At 38.9% G+C, this 17,905-nt stretch overlaps 1 protein-coding gene across 1 annotated transcript in view; it reads left to right on the top strand.

The window, feature by feature from the left end:
* aven (apoptosis, caspase activation inhibitor) overlaps positions 1-17,905 on the top strand; it is a 40,231-nt gene that overhangs the window by 20,856 nt on the left and 1,470 nt on the right. Inside the window, exons 3-5 of the mRNA XM_085432236.1 lie at positions 15,938-16,008; positions 16,275-16,370; positions 16,796-17,105. Of these exons, the coding sequence (XP_085288362.1) occupies positions 15,938-16,008; positions 16,275-16,370; positions 16,796-17,105 (477 nt within the window). The remainder of the gene's footprint in view (positions 1-15,937; positions 16,009-16,274; positions 16,371-16,795; positions 17,106-17,905) is intronic.

The following is a 17,905-nucleotide window of genomic DNA, read 5'->3' on the forward strand; positions in this document are numbered from 1 at the left end:
TGCTCGTGGTGTATTTTATATTTGTGCCCAGTCACGGTGTGCCAGTGATTTATACTGAGACTAAGTTAATTGTGCTTGAGGTAAACGAATCAAGAAAAAAAGTCCACCTTGCTGGAAGCCTTTGCAGATAACTTAAACTGAACTCCAGAATATTGTTATCCTTTGCTGCTAATGTTTACTCTGTATATTACAAAGCCCAAGAACCCAATCCAGCTGACTGAACAACCATGGACGTTTAATTGCTGATCTGACTATGTAGGACCTTTGCAGCTTTTGTGGGAAATGCTTAAAGATCAAGGCTGTATTGCATGTATGAAGCTTTCTCATGTCCTTGTAGAGAAAACTTCTCTACTTTCTCGGTAAGTTAATGTATTGACAACCGTGTTACCTGTGGACAGCATCTGAAGCTGTCAAAATATTGATTTATAGGTTGACTATAGATTTTTGCCCTCACATGACATATAAGAGTGGCAGAATAACATTGTAAAATAACCTTTAACTCCCCCAAATCAAGCTAGTTATTTTAAAGCCAGTGTGGTTTCAAAAAGTAAAAAGCAAATTAGTCATTTAATGGTGCGATTCTGTTTCAATTAAAGATAATTGCTTGATGTGCTTCACACCTCCCACACACGAGCGGCGGTGATAATATTTGGCATATAAAGCTTTCCATTAGATGCATAGCTTCCAAACATGTCTGGTTGTTTGGAAGCTATGCATTTTTACATTTAATGTCAGCTCAACCCGCTCATTAGCTGTGGCCAACCAACTGTTGCATTTGTTACCGGTCAAATTGGTTGTTGTTCAAGCAAAAACCAATCTGTGTGCAACCAGTTCTCTGGAAGCAAACATCAGCTACAACTGCTTAGTTCAGATGTAGTCTTCCCCCAGAGTGAATAATGTATAAAACAAAATTATGCGATGAGTCATTTTAAATGAGCTTTCTAAATACTACCCCCCTAAGGAAAACTTATTGCTCTCATTTCTCTGAAGTCCTGAAGAGCTGACCTTTGCATATGAATCTCAGTCTGAAATGGAGGTAACAAGAACAAGATGCTCTTTAATGGAGAGTAGTAGTTGTTAAATGGTATGGTTAATATATGAAACATATTTTTACTACACAGGTTATTCTTGTAATAAATCAACAGAAAGATAAAGTCTTATGTAAAAGCTGTTTACTTGGCTACTAATTAATTGATTCTGACCTCCTTACCTTTCTGTGACCACCTGGTCGTATTGTGCCATGTGGGTGTGTAGATAGAGACGTCAATAGCTAATGCATTTATACTAATGCATGACAAGCTACAAATAATCAATATGAAATGGTTTTTCACCGCTGCACTGAGTAGACTTTGACCTCTTAATTGATATCTTCCTATAATGGTCTTCAGTGGAAGATGTCTAGCAGTGACTGTGACTTTTGTTAATGTGAGGCTTTTCTCGTGTGATGTTACCTTCCTGTAGAGCTGGTCTCTCAAGGTCTTGATTTCCATGATGAAACCACTCTGCATGTGTAATCCGAGAGGCCTTTATCTCCTCCACGTTTTTGATTTGATCACTTCTGAATAAAGCGGTTGAGGCCAAAATTATTATTCAGGCTCAATGTTTTGAATGTTTCAATATGGATTAACCCGGAAACATGGCTGTTTAAGTCGAATCCCTTAGTGGTGAAGTAATAGAACTAAATTGTCGCAAAGTCCAGTTGTGCTAACGTAATCATGTATTTAAGAGCCAGAAGCTGCCCTGGTAAGCTTCAAAGTATTTAACCAGCACTGCAGTCTTGTACAGTGTTTTCTTCAGGAGGCATTCAACAGCTGGCAATGTTGGCCCTTTAGCTTAGCTCCTGCAATGAAGATGAAGGTAGAAGTCTTTATGTGCAAACTTTTATCCAATGAAATGAGAACTGTAAGCCATTCTCTGTGCACTTTTTGTTGTTGTAATGTTATAGATGATTTTTCTCCTTGCTTGTGGCAAGTTCTCATGTCGCCGCACTGTTCAAGGCAGCTTTTCAACCAAGCAGCATTTTACTTATGGGTGTGTCTTTGCTGTCTGACTATACCCTGTTTGCTTTTTTTGGATGAGTGCATGCAGGTGAATCTCTATAGCTTATGCATATGTTAGGTCCCTCTGTGTTGCCAAAGACATATACAAAAAGGCACCAAGGTGTGACCACAGATAGATTGGCTAGTAGAATTATTTGCTGAATCATTACAATTTTGACAAAATGTAATCTTCGTTTTTTCGTCTTAGTGTGACCAAGTGTAGACACTACGCTACAGGAGAACACTAAACTACAAATACATGACTTGGATATTCCCACTAGACTGAAAATTAGTATAATAAAAGCACCACGGTAGGGCTGTTCGATATAACGATATATATTGGATGACGATATAAAAACGTCTATGGTTTCATTTTATGCTATCGTTTGTTTCGTGGTGTCGCAAAATAAACTGTTTATGGCAATATTTTTTCATCGTTTTGATGTCACTGTAGTGGCTACATTAATTTCTTAAAGTTCTGTCTTTATCTTATATTTTACATAACCACACTACAGACGGACAAGCACCTGTTTTTATGCGTTGGCGTTAGCAACAAACCTTTCACAATAAAGCTCAAGATCCTGTTGCGACTTTTCAAAATAAACTGAATCACGTGAAAGAGCAGATTATTTACAGATGAGAAGTAAAAAAGAGCCGCCAGGTGCTAAAAAATAAACCTTAGACTCAAACGTTAGAACAGGCTTTTCCCCGCAGCACGCCGTGTAATAAATACAAAGAAAACGGTGGCCTTTACAACTTATGTCTAAAAATGTATAGTTTCATGCATCGGTTAAAACTGGACTCCAGTTACACTACACCCAGCTGGAAACATTTCCCGCAAGACGAGCTGCCCGAGATTCACAGAATTTACAGAAAATGTTACATTTTTGTGATTTATATCGTTATCAGGACGATAGAATTCTTATATCGGGATATGAGATTTTGGTCACATTGCGCAGCCCTACACCACGGTGTCCACAGCTGCCTCTGTGCAAGTCTGCAAGGGAACAGAACCCTGACCTAATAATGCAGACACATTCTTGTTGACACGAAATGAAGAGTGATGCACCACTGAATAGAAGTTGGGCAAAATATTGATACCCAGCATATTGTGTTGTTTTCTTCTGACCCCAAATATCAATATTTTATTGAAGCCTCAGGCGCTCTGAATGGATCCCCCTGCAAATTTAAAACAGTGACTTGGGGTCACTGTTTCCTACTTGTGGTGGTGCTTAGCAAATGAGTGAAAGTTAACCAACATGCAGTAACAAAGAGGGAACTCACAAAAAATGGCAGATAAGAGAAGAAAGCAAATCAGGGAGCTAATTAAGTAATAATGATAAACATACTCTGACAACACATGCCAGTGATTTAAAACATAATTGTTACTGATATAAAAAAAAAAAAGGAACGTCATAAAACACACCAAAACTCTTTTCACTGCAGCAGCAGCTTTGTCAGTGAACAGAAATCTTTGTGTCTTTGTGCATTACAATGAACGACTCTGTGTTTAAGTGGATCTTTACAGAGTGCAGGTGGTGGCGTGTGTTTTGTGTCAATGAGACTGCAGCGTCATGATTCAGTCACACACAGACAGTTCTGATGACTTTACTACAAGAAAGGACGAACTTGGGATTTCTGAAGCAAATATATCAACTGGTGTGGCTGCTCTGGACATCTTGTTTGGATTTAAGATCTGCGGCGGCTGTCACATTTCATCCGCTCAAGCCTTCAAAGGATTGAAACATTTGTGCTTTCTGGCAGTTTAGTCTTTATTTAAGGCAGTCCACGGGTCTTTATTTAGCTGCTAGTGGGTGTATTATTCTTATCTTCTCTGACCCTCAGACTCTTATATTTTTATATATATATATATATATATATGTGTATATATATATATATATATATGTGTATATATATATGTGTATATATATATATGTGTATATATATATATGTGTGTGTATATATATGTGTGTGTGTATATATATATATATATATATATATGTATATGTATATATATATTAGGGGTGCAACAATACTCGTATCGATATTGAACCGTTCGATACAGTGCTTTCGGTTCGGTACCCATATATATCGAACAATACAAAATAAATTTTATATTTATTTTATCAACTTTCCTTCTGACGATGCTGTCTGTGTTGAGCGCTCAGTGGATCTGCGCTCCACAGTGCAGCCTAGGCGGAGTAGTCGAAAGCAGATTCACTGAGCGCAGGGCAAGCTAGCGAGACAGAAGTTAAGCTCTCCTTGCAACATGGCAAATTGAACCTCCCCCACCCTCATTCAGATTTGGCGTTTGGAACTATTTTGGTTTTCATGTGAGGTATGACCCTGAAGGTAAGCGCGTCATGGACTAAAGTAAAACAGTATGTTGGATGTGCCATGCAATGCTCAATTACATGGGTGGGAGCTAGTGTGTTAGCGCAGTTAGCTTGTTAATGTGTTGGCCGTCCAGCCCCATGCATGGGCGATCCGCGGTAGCTCGTTAACGGAGATTTGCCGTGTTGTGGCGTTAACGTCATTTCAACCAGATTTACGCTGACAGCACTAGTGGGAACACAACAAATATGACTGCACATTTACACCGACATCATCCTAGTGCAAAGACAAGTGGAAGCAGACAAAAACAACAAGCACGCATGCTACAAACTTTACCCGAGTCATTTAGACAGCCGTTAGCACATGATTCTTCTTATGGGGACCTGATATGTTTAATATGCTGCTGAGAATATAGCCCAGAAGAAGCGTATAGTATAGCTTTTATTTTGGAAAGAGCCATTTCTCTGTAATAAACTCTTTTCCAAAGATGAGTGATTCCTCAATCAGATACAGGGTTCGCAAAATCGCCGACATCCCGATTTTTCCAGTCGGGCTACCAAAATCGATCTCTTCCCTGCCCGTCGGGCTATCGTAGGAAGGAAAAATATATGTCAATGGTTTTGCATTCTTTCGGAAATGTAGCTGGGTAATTATGTCATTGGCATCGGTGAGCCACTGTCAATATGTGACATATTGAAATCGCGTTTGAATTTGCGCTTGTTTTTTGCGTTCACTTTGCAATCGCGCGAACTGTGTATAGAGAGCGACAGCACTGATCTGTGAGTGATGATAATTTGTGCACCAATTCCTCTGACATGGTCTTATTAATCGTTAGATTACTATGCAAACATGACAAGTGAAATCTCCTGCAGCTTAAACATGTGAGAGGTTGATCGCGCAGAGAATCGCTGAGCTTATGTGAGTGCGTGTGTAAAAGCAGCAGGATATATATTTGACTACGATGACCTGGATGACTGAGAACCTGTCATGTCTGAGTATGGGCAGGCAGGAAGGGAGGACCCAAAATGCAGGACTCACTGAGGCGGAAGTAATTCAAAACACACAGCTTTATTGCTGGTAAGAAGCAGAACAGAAAAACACTAACTAAACTGGAAGAACGGAATAAGTAGGCAGGAAGGCTGGCTGGCAAACGGAGCACACAGAGGAAGCGAGGGTGAACAGACGTTAACGATGCGACACCGAGTAGGGGAAGACACAGACACTAAATACAAGAGGTGAACGGAGCAAAGAGGAAACAGCTGGGAGACACGGCTGATGTTGATTACACTGACGAGACAGGGAGAGCACAAAGCTGAACGCACTGACAAAGGACACAGACCTACAAAATAGAACAGGAAGCACACGCCAGACAGAGACAGACTCGTAAACAGGCATAATGACATCATGGACAAACAGAGGGACATATGGGCAGAGAAGACTAAGCATAGGCAACCTAAACCAAAAATAAGGGCAAGATAACAAACCTAAACCAGAAATAATCATCATCGTCATCAACATCATCATCAGATAACTAAAGAATCAGAATATAATTGTAATCAAAACAGTATCACCAGAGAATAACTAATCCATGATGCAAAATTAAACCAAAACATAAGAAACTCAAAATGCTGGGTCGACCCGACCCAGGACCGTGACAGAACCTTCACAGACAGATATATATTTTAGTTCTGCTGAGCCAAATAAGACAGGTCAGGGTGAAGAAGTGACAGCCAAAGAAAAGCTTACCACAAAACGGAGAAGTTATGACAAATCAGACTATAAGGCAAAAAGAAAGTGCAGCTTTATGGTTTCATGGACAAAAGAATTTCTGTGGCTGCAATATGACGAGCTAAATAACCAGGGCTGCACATAAGTGGTCCGCAGGTGCGCATTCGCTGTCAAAATAAAAAACACGCACAAGGGTTAGGGTTAAATTTAAAAACTGTACTTTTGAGTTAAAATATATATTTATAATTTTAATAAATGACAAATTAAAAATGCATGAACATTTTTTTGTATCGAAAAAATATCGAACCGTGACACCAAAGTATCGAACCGAACCGTGAATTTTGTGTATCGTTGCACCCCTAATATATATATATATATATATATATATATATATAAAGAAATGCCAGTAATGCCGTGCCTGTGAGGAAAAGCTTAATATTTTAGAACTGAACTAAACAAAAAGACGTATCAGTTTGTCGTACTTACAGATCTCTTTCTCAGGTTTTTGTTCATTTTATTTAATTTCCTGCGATTTTTTTTTTTTTAGATTCTTATTGACAGCAGATTGAGACATCTAAAATATTATCTGATGAACCTGATAAATCATTTGCTTGTTTATGATAACCGGCCAATTTCTTGCACAGCTTTTTTTTTTTTTATTATTGGTCTTGGTGAGGCTCTGTGGCTCTTTTATACATTTTGAACCAATTTGAAATCAGTTCTAGCAGTGCACCCAGCTGAGTGGGATTAGTGTATAAGTAGAACGAAATACCTTGTTGCAGGAACATTTTGTATTGCTTTGTTTTGCAAGACAATACTACCATTTTTAACACATCCGGTGGCTCTAAAGACATTCCCCGGCCAGTTTGATTTACCAGAATCACAGCTACCAAAGACATGATGCATGGTGCTTTTTTATCAAGAATGAAAAAAGTGAATGGAAGTTAATTAAGTTGTGGTTAAAAAGAACAAACTCTCAGAGGGGAAGCAAATTAGAGAGCTCATTAGTCACATTACTAAAGCTGAGTAAAAACTGATAAAATGTAAAACCCTCCTAAACACCAACAAACTGAATAAGTACACATTTGCAGCCTTTGTTCAGTATTCTTCTTAAGTTAGCAGATCTTGTATAATCACGATACCAGCATGTTTGGTTGATTGATTAAACTAAACATATTGACTATTGATGTTTGCCCTTCGGTTCAAGTGTATTGTTGCCCCCAGCTATTCCCCAAGCAGTATCGAAGTTGAAGTTATGGATTTTGAAACGTGTTGGCTGCAGCGGTAGGGCGAAATTTTTACTTTCAGGGTGAAAGTTCTTCAATCCGATTTCACCTTTTTCACTGGTACCTACATAACTCAACTCAATTTTTAGAGGTTTCCATTAGGTGATAATACCTGGTACCAAGTGCTTATTTAATTTTTTTAGGACCTTCTGTGCCAATCTGAAAATGGGACATTTACAGACTGCATGCCACAGATTGGTCGGTCCATGGCATTGCTCAATGAGTCATGAGAACGTCTCCTTCACAGAAATCAAATGAGGCAAATGGCTGCAAACAAACAACACCGGTTCAATGATCACCATACCATCACCTTGATGTCATCCATTGTTGTGGCATGTGTCGCATCCAAATGACATCATGCGACTTTCGGCCATGTTGCCATAATGACCCTAAGCACACTGAGGTGGTCCTCAATTGTAATGGAAAATGATCAAAGCCATCAATAGAGTAGAGCTGAGTAGGTACAAGTGAAAGAGTGGCACTTCATCAACCATTTGCCAACCTTTAGGGGAATTCACATTTTACTCTTGTGACTGGTGGTTGGCAGATTGTCACCGACCAGTCTCTAAGCTTGCTCAACTGGGGCCTAATTCAGCACCACTGCTAATGGAGCTACAAACTAGGGACTCATTCCTTGTTTGAGTTTGAGTTGAGAGTTGTGCAATAGAACATGTAGAAGTTTCCACTCCTGTGTCCAACACATTTGTCGTGAGCTACCTACTGCATTTTATTATTCTCTGATTCCGCCACACTTTCCCCCTCGTTTGTTTGGTTTGCCTTCCTGATTGTTTTGCTTGCCAGTTTTGGCAGTGTACAGGTGTTGGAATGAAAATTTTAACATTGTGCCAAACCTTAGATACCACTGTTACTATGGGCAACTATCACGATATTGTGACATGATGTTTTTTTCCCCACTTCTGCTACAGAAGTAATGATTCACCTCTGTGGCAGGATATAATTTGTCATGTTGCATTATGCAGTAAGCCTACCCTCACCGATATCTGTGGACAAAATACCTGCCACTGAACATTATGACCTTCATGGAAGATAATGTATTGCTAAGTGGATGTTTTATCAGAGTATACTTTTTTCCCTTGTTTTTAGCACAACTTCACCAATTTCCCAAAGCGCATGAAGGACAAAAGTGCTACATTAGAGTTACTGAAATGATCCGTCTGTCCTAAAAAGGAGATTTTCTTTACAGATTATAAAACATACTCAATCTCCTCAAATACAGCTACAACGTCTTGTAAGCATGTGAATGTATAGAGTGGTTATGAGACTGAAATGTCCTACAGGAGAACAATCCTGTGTGTTCTCCAACTGCATCCACATTTTATAAAAATATGAAAAAAACAGCACTTACTGTTACCTAATAACGTCCATGAAAGAAAGTGATGGGATAATTAAACTAGATTCACATCAAATGCTAAATGTGATTGATGAGTTTTGCAGAGAAGTGCTCGAGCTTGAGCCTCTTACCTCCAAACAAGCCAAAGAAAATACATTCCTAATGAGAACGAAGCCTCGAGTGGATTGGAGCTCTTCTGATATGACTTTGACATAAACACAGCCTCGCACAATAACCATTAAAAGTTAAGAGTAAATAGCTTCGGCCCTCTTTATTGTCTCGCCTGGTTTGCTCGGGATTTTAATTGCAATTAGCGCAGACAGTGATTTATCGACGCGTAGTTGGGTTTCAGTGCCATGTCATGTTGGGCTAATTGGTTTGGTTAAAAAGGCGTGACAGGGAGCATGCTGGAGGTGCTGGGGCTCTCAGAAAGACAATCAGCTTCACACATCGCAAATTGGAGTTTCTCTAAACGGTATTTCCTGCACATTTTCTGTAATCTGTGCATCTCATTTTTCACCCTTTTAGATGTCATTTTTTCCTCTTCCTTCAGCCCTCTTCTCTTATTTCTTTACTTAGATTTCCCATTCTGTCTGTCTCCCTTAGCACTGTCAAAGACATATCACATGGGATTTGTCACTGTTATAATAATAACAACACTCAGTTGCTCTTAAGTTTTTTATGAGTTGCCTTGCTTTAGCTCCTCTCTTATCAAGTGAGGATCTGCCACGACAGCCAGTTTAAAAGAGAAGTAATCATTCACTGATCACACTACATTACTCTCGTAGCAAATGGAGGCAGAAGGGCGAGCAGGGAATGTGTGTATTCCTCTTCCAGTCACATAAAATGTCAACATTTCACTGCAAGTGTTAGTGGAGACTGAACAGTGGTATTGCATCTCCTTACATATCCCTCCTGTTTCTGTTCAGCCAGTCACTGCTCCAGCAAAGAAGAGTAATCAAGGTTAAGGTGGGACCGCAGTTTTATACAGTGAGCCGATTTTGGTTGGTGAAGAGGACTATATACATAAGGTGTGGTCCTGTTAACAAGGGTGTGAGTGTTTTGCGTGTCATCTGGTAGGATACCTTGGCTTGCTTAGGCAGATGAGGTAACATCTGGAGGGCCCCACAGAAATCAATACAAGCCAGGACATTTGTGGGCTGTCGACGGGTAGAAGGGATACTGATTATCCCTTAATGCTAGACCACGTTTTAGAATCAGAATCAGAATGGGTTTTATTGCCAAATGTTGAGCAGGTTTACAACATTAGGAAATTGCTGCGGTGCTTAGTGCAAATATACTGTCATATAACGCTTAAATAGACATGAAAATAAAAATAAGAATAAGAATTAAAAGTGCTAAGTAGATAGATATATACATGAGTGCAGGTGGTGAACAGTGCCAAACATGGAATGATGCAGTGAACACAGCGTAGGGTCATGTGTTAGTGGTGGGAACAGTCATACGGTTATTGTTCATGTGTTCAACAGCAGACGGGAAGAAACTGTTCTTGTGGCGAGAGGTTCTGGTGCGAATGGACCGGAGCCTCCTGCCTGAGGGGAGCAGGTCAAACAGACTGTGTCCAGGGTGAGAAGGGTCAGCTGAGATCCGAGCGGCACGCACCAGTGTCCTGGAGGTGTACAGCTCCTGCAGAGATGGGAATCTGCAGCCAATCACCTTCTCAGCAGAGCGCACAACACGCTGCAGTCTCTGTTTGTCCCTGATAGTGGCTCCAGCGTACCACACGGTGATGGAGGAGGTGAGGATGGACTCGATGATTGCAGTGTAGAATTGCATCATCGTCCGTGTTGGCAGGTTGAATTTCTTCAGCTGCCTCAGGAAGTACATCCTATGCCTAGTTTGATGATTGTCTGTATCTGTGATATTAGTAGCAAGTACTTGGTAACCAGCTACAGAGGATCTGTACAGGTTTCGGCATGAAAATATCTTTCAAGTCAGTTCCTTTCGCACTTCTTCTTGTGGTACCCAATCTTGGATCACATTAAAAATGTGAATAATATGCATCACAAAACCAACCACAGTAACCTTGAACATAAAAAAAACATGTTAAGAGTTCAGTTCCAGTTTAACGGGGATCATGGAAATGCCTTCAAATAGTTTGTTTTGCTTAGGCTGTGTGTATCAAGAATACACTTAATATAAAATCATATAAAAGAGAATAAAGAAACAGATTGGAGAAGCTACAAACTAAATGAATAAAGAAATACATTTCAAAGTCCTAAAACACCACTCTCTGATGTGACTTTTAGGTTAGAAAAGCTGCAGTCTTGTTACAGTTTATACAAATTTCTTCAATTCCTCATTGTGCTTATAACCAGGTGACAGAGAACCAGCGTAGCCTGTCTTTATCATGACTTTACCAAAGCTCGACTGTCACACTGAGCACATCTCAGGAGATGGGTGAAGATGAATAGCGGCGAGGTGAAAGCAGAGTGGCGTTGAGTAGAGCAGGAAAAGAGCAGAGTGGAACAGAAAGGCAGGAGCTAAGCCAACGACAGCGAACAACACATCCCAGATATAAAAGATGAGAGTGGGCCATAGATAGCTCAGCAAAGCTGCGGTTGCGAGCAGAAAACCTCATTTGTTAAAATGGGGTTCAGCCAGCAAGATGTCAAGAGACAGGATACCACATTATACAAAAAGTTACACAATGCCAGTTAAGCCACTTAGCACACGGCATGAGTGAAGCAGTGTTTATTCTCTGAGAATAACTCACCGAGGTTTACTGGCCAGACTTACACACTTAGACAATCATTTGAACTTTGAATTGATCTTTTATCATTTGTGTATAGTGAGGGTATATGTGCTGGCATGGGTTAGGTTCATGGCATTTAACAGAATTTCCACACAGTATGATGAAAAGGTTCCAAAGTTACATTTATCTTTCACCGATTAAATATAACACAGTAAAACATATCTGGAAAAACAAAACATTGAAGCTGACTAAAAATGTCCTGCAGCTCATTTAATATTTACTCTTGGTTCCCAACAATCACATGGCTATACTTAAATTATTATTATTATTATTTTTTAATGTAACCGTAGACCTCCAAATCACGTAAGTGATCACACGTACCGGTAAGTCCTACCACAGTTCAACAGAAGTATTAACAGTTTTCATACCGTAATAATAGTAGTTATCAATTTTTTGAAAGAATAACTGTAAATACATAAATAAAAGTGTTACACAATCAAAAATAACAATCACATTTATATAAATTTACTGGGTTTGCTTTAGAGGACGGACAATTACCACACCTCTACTTTCATAAATGAATCTACTTTACAGATTAGAAGAAAGCAGAAATCTGATAGAAAAGTGTTACATTAAAGCTAATTCATTTTGCCTAAATTAAGTTTTTAAAATCCTTAATGCTGTAAGTAAAAAAAACAAACAAACAAAAAAAACCTCACATGGGCATTTATAAAACATAACAAACGAAAAGTAGCTAATGCTAAATCAAGCCAGAGCTCAGAGCTAGCGACCAACCGGTAGCCTCGGTATCAGCAAACAAAACTATTATGAGGAAAATCATTTATTTATTTAGAGTGTAAAAAGAAAAAAAAAGGTAGACATATAAACATACTGGTAAATGATCTAACTTATTGCAATTTGGGGGAAAGTAAAGTTTAATAATATATTTTAATATGAAAATAACATTTTAAATTTAGGAAAAAGTTTATTTTTGTTTGTATATGCTGTCAGTTACAGGCAGGGGAAAAAAGGAAACTGGCCTACAAAATTGTAATCAGTGCATCTCTGTAAGTAGCTTTTAGAGTGAACAGCAACATATAGGTTTGGTATATTACTTTAGTTGTTTAATCTGAAAAGAAAATTAAATTAAAAAAAAAGCTTCATGAAGTTTGGTTGATCAGAAATACTTTCTCCGTCTGGAACCTGAAAGGTCCTTTTCCTCTCTGAAAACGTCAAAACTCAAACCGTTTACAGCACTGAGTTTGAGAAACAGTTAATTAAATGCATTTTTTACTATTGATTATTTGAACTTAGTTAAGCCTTTAAAGCATGTTTTCAAGCAAAACTGACTAAATGTTTCCTATTTGTGGATTTTCACTTCTGAAAATACTAAAAAGGCAAAATAATTAATTGACTAATCAATAATTAAGCTCACTGTGGCAGCTTTAGTACAGCTAAACATTTTCAAATGAAGCCCAGATATTATTGTTATATGTGAACTAAATCATAGTACCAGTATTTAGTAAAATACCAGCCATGTTTTTCACACTGCTGGGTGACACATCTGAGGCGGCACATTCCCTGTAGATGTTAGAATCGACTCTGAAAACAGCATCAGGGTACTGAAGTTGAGCAGAAAGGAAAAGTCTGCCTTTTTCATTCTCTTCGTTGTCTCGCTTATGTCCTCCTCCTCTCTTTTTGTGTCTTATGGAGGTTTGACAGAAGTTTCTCTCATCCCTGCTGGCAGCAGTTGCCATGGTTGTATCAGTGCCTCTGAATTACATGCAATGATATTTCCATGGACACAGATCAGGAGGACACTGGGCTTTGAGATGTAGGAGGGAGGCAGCTTACCAATGTCAGCAGATCTCTGTGTTGGACTGAAGGAGACTGAGTGAACGGGATGTTAAACAGAGAGGAGTAGGAAACAGAAAAGGAGGGAGAGTGCTAACCAGGGACAGTTTTATGTTTTAGTACAAATTTAGCTTTTCAGTTCACCTAAGTTTAGTTTATGCAACAGCCACCTGAAGGTATGGTGGGGTCTCCACAATAATATAGAGAAACCCAATGAGCTGCACTTGGCAAAAGTGGAAAGGTAGAGCTCCCTTTTAACAGGTAGAAACCTTCAGCAGATCAGAGCTCAGGGAGCAGCAGCCATTTCTATGGTGCATTTAGCAGAATATCATCACAGCTGAGCACATGGTGGGGATGGATATTTCCAACTAAGATTACAAGCTTATATGTATATATAACACACACACACACACACACACACACACACACACACACACACACACACACACACACACACACACACACACACACACACTCTTAAATGATACTGGCTCCTTAAATTTTACTGGCATCAGCCCTAAAAACCGTGATGAAAAAATGATAGGAAAAAATTAGGAAAAAATTAAATAATTGGAAATAAAAACAGCAGAAGAACACTTCTAGTTAAAAATAATCCACACATATGTCTGAAATGTAGCTCATAAAGGATTTATTTATGCAATTTGGTACATTCTAATATCAGAGATACCATTGCCTCATGGTGGCCTTGCTGGTGAATAACTGATTAAATATAAATTGCTATAATTCCTTAGCAGTTAAAACATTTTTTTAAATCTCATAAATTAAAGCTGATTACTTAATACCAGATCAGTTGTGGTGGCACAGAGACTCAAAGGTAGAAGACACATAAAACAAAGTTCTTCAATGGCATGGCGACATAGCTTTATTTTAAAGGGTCAGTAGACCTGTGTAGTTAGGTGAAGAGTACTTTAAAAAAAATATAAATGATGTAATTAATAGGTAGTTTAGCAAAGCTAGTTTGAGTTTCAGCTCACAGCTTGGTGATTCAATTCTGGCAGCTGTTTCTTGATCTTATCACTGAGCAATGGTTCCCTCTGATTTAGCAGAATATTTTTAGCAAATGATCATTGATCTGTTTAAGATGCCAGCAGCGATGTGGTTCGATTTCTCGTCTACCAAATCCCGGTCTTATTTTCTCACAGTTTCCCAGTGAAGGGGAAAATCTTTGTCTCAACATAAAGGTACTCTCAAACAGCCGTCACATAAAGCTGACATTCCCATTCCTTTCTTTTAATCCATCTCCGTCACTGTCATTGTAACCTCGGTAATGCTCCTTTTCATAACTCATCTTTATTCACCCTGTTTGACAGCAGGGACTCAGCCTGAAGATAAAAAGCCCTCCTGCATTTTCTCCTTCTTGACCTCCTTTTGCTTCTTGAACGACAAATCACTGACAACTGCAGATGGTGCTAATGGTCACACCTGAAGGCAGAGTGTCCATAATACAATATGCAGAGGGCAGAATAACAAAGTGCGAAGCTGCATCTGACTGCAGCTCTTCTGTCAGATCTCCCACTGACTGTCCATCTGTGTGTGGCAGACTGACCACAGTCTGCCACACACAAACTTAAAAGGGTAAAAAGACAAAAAATATAAAGTGTTCTGTTATACCACACTCCCCTCAGCATTCATCCTGTCCCTAATATCTTCTCTGAATAATAATGTGTATAATAAATCAGACAGAACTCTCTCCAAGACCTCTCTCTATCATTTTTAACACTAAAATCTCTAGCAGGTGTCTAACCTTGAATTTTCCTTTAAGTGGAATAAAGTTAAAACAAAAACTCCAGAGGGTATAAAGAAGTCTAGTTTAACTTTATTTTTTGATGGTTTTAGCACTTTTTTTTCATTGATTAATTGATGTGTCCTAGTTCTGCTAAGTGTTGCGTTATCTCAGATGAGCTGTTCCTTTTAGGTTATCCCCACATTCTTTACTTCACAAAGGAAGGATGAAAATGTTGTGGGATTTAAGAATATTTAGATTTCAGTTAGAATAAAGAAAGACTTCCATTTTGTAGTGTAAAAATTTCTACAAGCGACCTGTTTTTCCAGCAAAATGACATCCTCCTAGAACATTGTGGAAATAACCACATGCAAAAATGAGGAGCTGTAAGAGTGGTGCTTCACATCTGACATGTGGCCTTGTTGTTCTGGATGCTGTTTTTTGACTCAGGTGCTCCTCGCGCGCTGTGCTACACTCAAACAACAAGTTTCATCTTGACGGTTTTCTCATTTGTTCATCTGTCTGCTGAGTGTGTGGCACCGCTGCTGTGCGCTTATTAATAATACATCCTCAGTGTCTTTGTAGTGACAAGAGCCCTCAGACCGGTAATGCTGCGAAAGCAGACTAGCTCTGCTGTAACGCTCAAACTGATCAAGAGTTTACACAAAGCTTTTGCCTTCCAGAGAAAAACATCGTAGACATTGTGGACATGAAGGCCACTCTGTTGGTTTGTACAAGCTCTGCAGAGGCAGGAGCTGTGTTTGTGTGAAAAAAATACTAAAGTGAATGTGTCTGTGAGTTTTAGCTTTAACAGATAGTTTGGGGATTACACTGCTGCGGTCATAACGCCAAAACGTTTTGTTTCTGTGCATCGTTTTCTCACAGGGGATTCGTTCACGCATTTCCGGTTTGCAGAAGAAAAAGAATGGGAGATGGACCAGCTTGATATCAGTCAGGTAAAATTATATCACCACCGCTCCTTTTTAAAATTGATTTATGGAGTTTTAAGTCTTTAAAATACACAGCAGTTACAGTTATAAAGAATATTCCGATTAAGATATCAGATTCATACTGTTGTTGTAGTACAGTGTTCATGTGCTTAATGTTGGACAAAAGTTCATCCATTTATTATGAAGACTTTGAATCTGATAGTGCTCTCACTCACCTAAACTCTGTAGATACAAACATTTGTTTGCAGTCTGTGTTCTCATTTGTTCTCCAGATGGCAGGGATTGTTTTGGACCTCCCAGCTCTTACCCAGATTCTTCAAGAAGTGCCTTTGCATCAGAAACTCGACCTGGAGCCCGAGTTGATTCAGGCAAGTGTTAGCTGATGCCCAGCACACTGTGGTTGGGTGTTGTTCGGGAGGTAAACTTTAACCACAAATATGTTTATATGGAGGAATTAGGTTTTCTGTTTTCTGTGAACAAAAGATTTTATTTGCAAATCATTGCATTCATGTATTACATTTTACACAGCATCCCAACTTTTTGGGATTTAGGGTTGCAAGATATGGCATGGAGGCATGTCAGGTTAAATTAAGTATATATAAAAATAAAACAATAGACTGACCTTTTTGTATTTATTGATACATGTCTGGTTATTTTCACCCAGTAGATTAATACACTGTGTTGATTACCTTCTGAGAAAAAAGAAAATATGGCTTCTGTATCTTTGTGTTTTTCTCAGAGACATGCATGACAAGAGCTGTTTTTTTTTTTTTTACTTTACCTGATGTTTCAGGTCTCAGCACCAGTAGAGCTGCCCAGTATGACTCTAGCACCTAAACAGGAAGTGCCAAAAATGTCCAAATTCACACCTCCATCCACAGCTTCAAAAAGCCTCAGCATCAGCCAGAAAGTCCCCGTGGATGCAAACCCAGTGGGGGGCTCAGGCTCACAGCTTTCTTCCTCAGCTGCTGCTACTGAGACTCTGGTGGATGATGCTGATGAAGAGCTGGACAACCTGCTCAACTTACAGAAACCAGTGTCAGGTGATGTAGGAAACGAGCCTGTCAGCGGTGCAGAAATGGAGAGCGCTGTTAAAGAGAAGGGCAAGTATATTTAATGATAGTCTGTCCCTGCACGTTGAGCGATGTGTGATAGCCTGGGGGAAATGTAGAAGATTAATGTCGCTCTCGTCTTGTCTTGTCTGTGTGGAGAATAGTAAGCTTCAGTTAGCTTAGTGTAAAGAAAGAAATTCATTAATAATATTATACTGTATATTTACTTTGTCATGCACAACATATATCTTTTTGACAGTTGTGTGAGATCATAATCTTTTAACTGGAAAGAGTAAACAAAACATGGCATGCTAGCAGTTTAACCTTAAAAGTGGCCATTGTGAAACTTTGGGACCTAAAGATTCGATAGCTATAGATCTTAATAGAGTTATTATTATTTTTTATTATTTTGGATTGACTAGTTTTTGTTTTTGTTTTTTTTTAAATTCAGTTTAGTTTCAGCTAATTTGCAGAGTGGATTTTTTTGTTTTTTTTATTGTTGAAATTGTTTGGTTTTAGTTTAGATTATTAGGCTCATTTTAGTGTTTTTAGTTATTATTGTATGACGGTCATGTGTTGTAGGCAACATTTGGAAAAATCAGTACAGGTATTACAAGAAAAACTGCTTTTTGAAAGCATTTGACTCACCGACATCCAGAGTCTCAATAAACAGCCATCAATGGCTCATTAGGCAAGATGTAATAAAATTGTACCCAACTAAAAAAAAAATACTAACACTAAGGATCTTTCCTACATATTTTTATTTTAATTAGTTTTTACCCCTCAGCCGTAAAAAACTGATCGCTTATTATCTTTACCCTGCCAGGCGGTCAGGCAACGTGGACCTAAGC

Source organism: Copadichromis virginalis, linkage group LG15, assembly GCF_057382275.1.
Source record: "Copadichromis virginalis isolate Kocher_CV1m ecotype Utaka linkage group LG15, C_Virginalis_male_GT1.1, whole genome shotgun sequence".
In the NCBI taxonomy this organism is placed as follows: Eukaryota; Metazoa; Chordata; class Actinopteri; order Cichliformes; family Cichlidae; genus Copadichromis; species Copadichromis virginalis.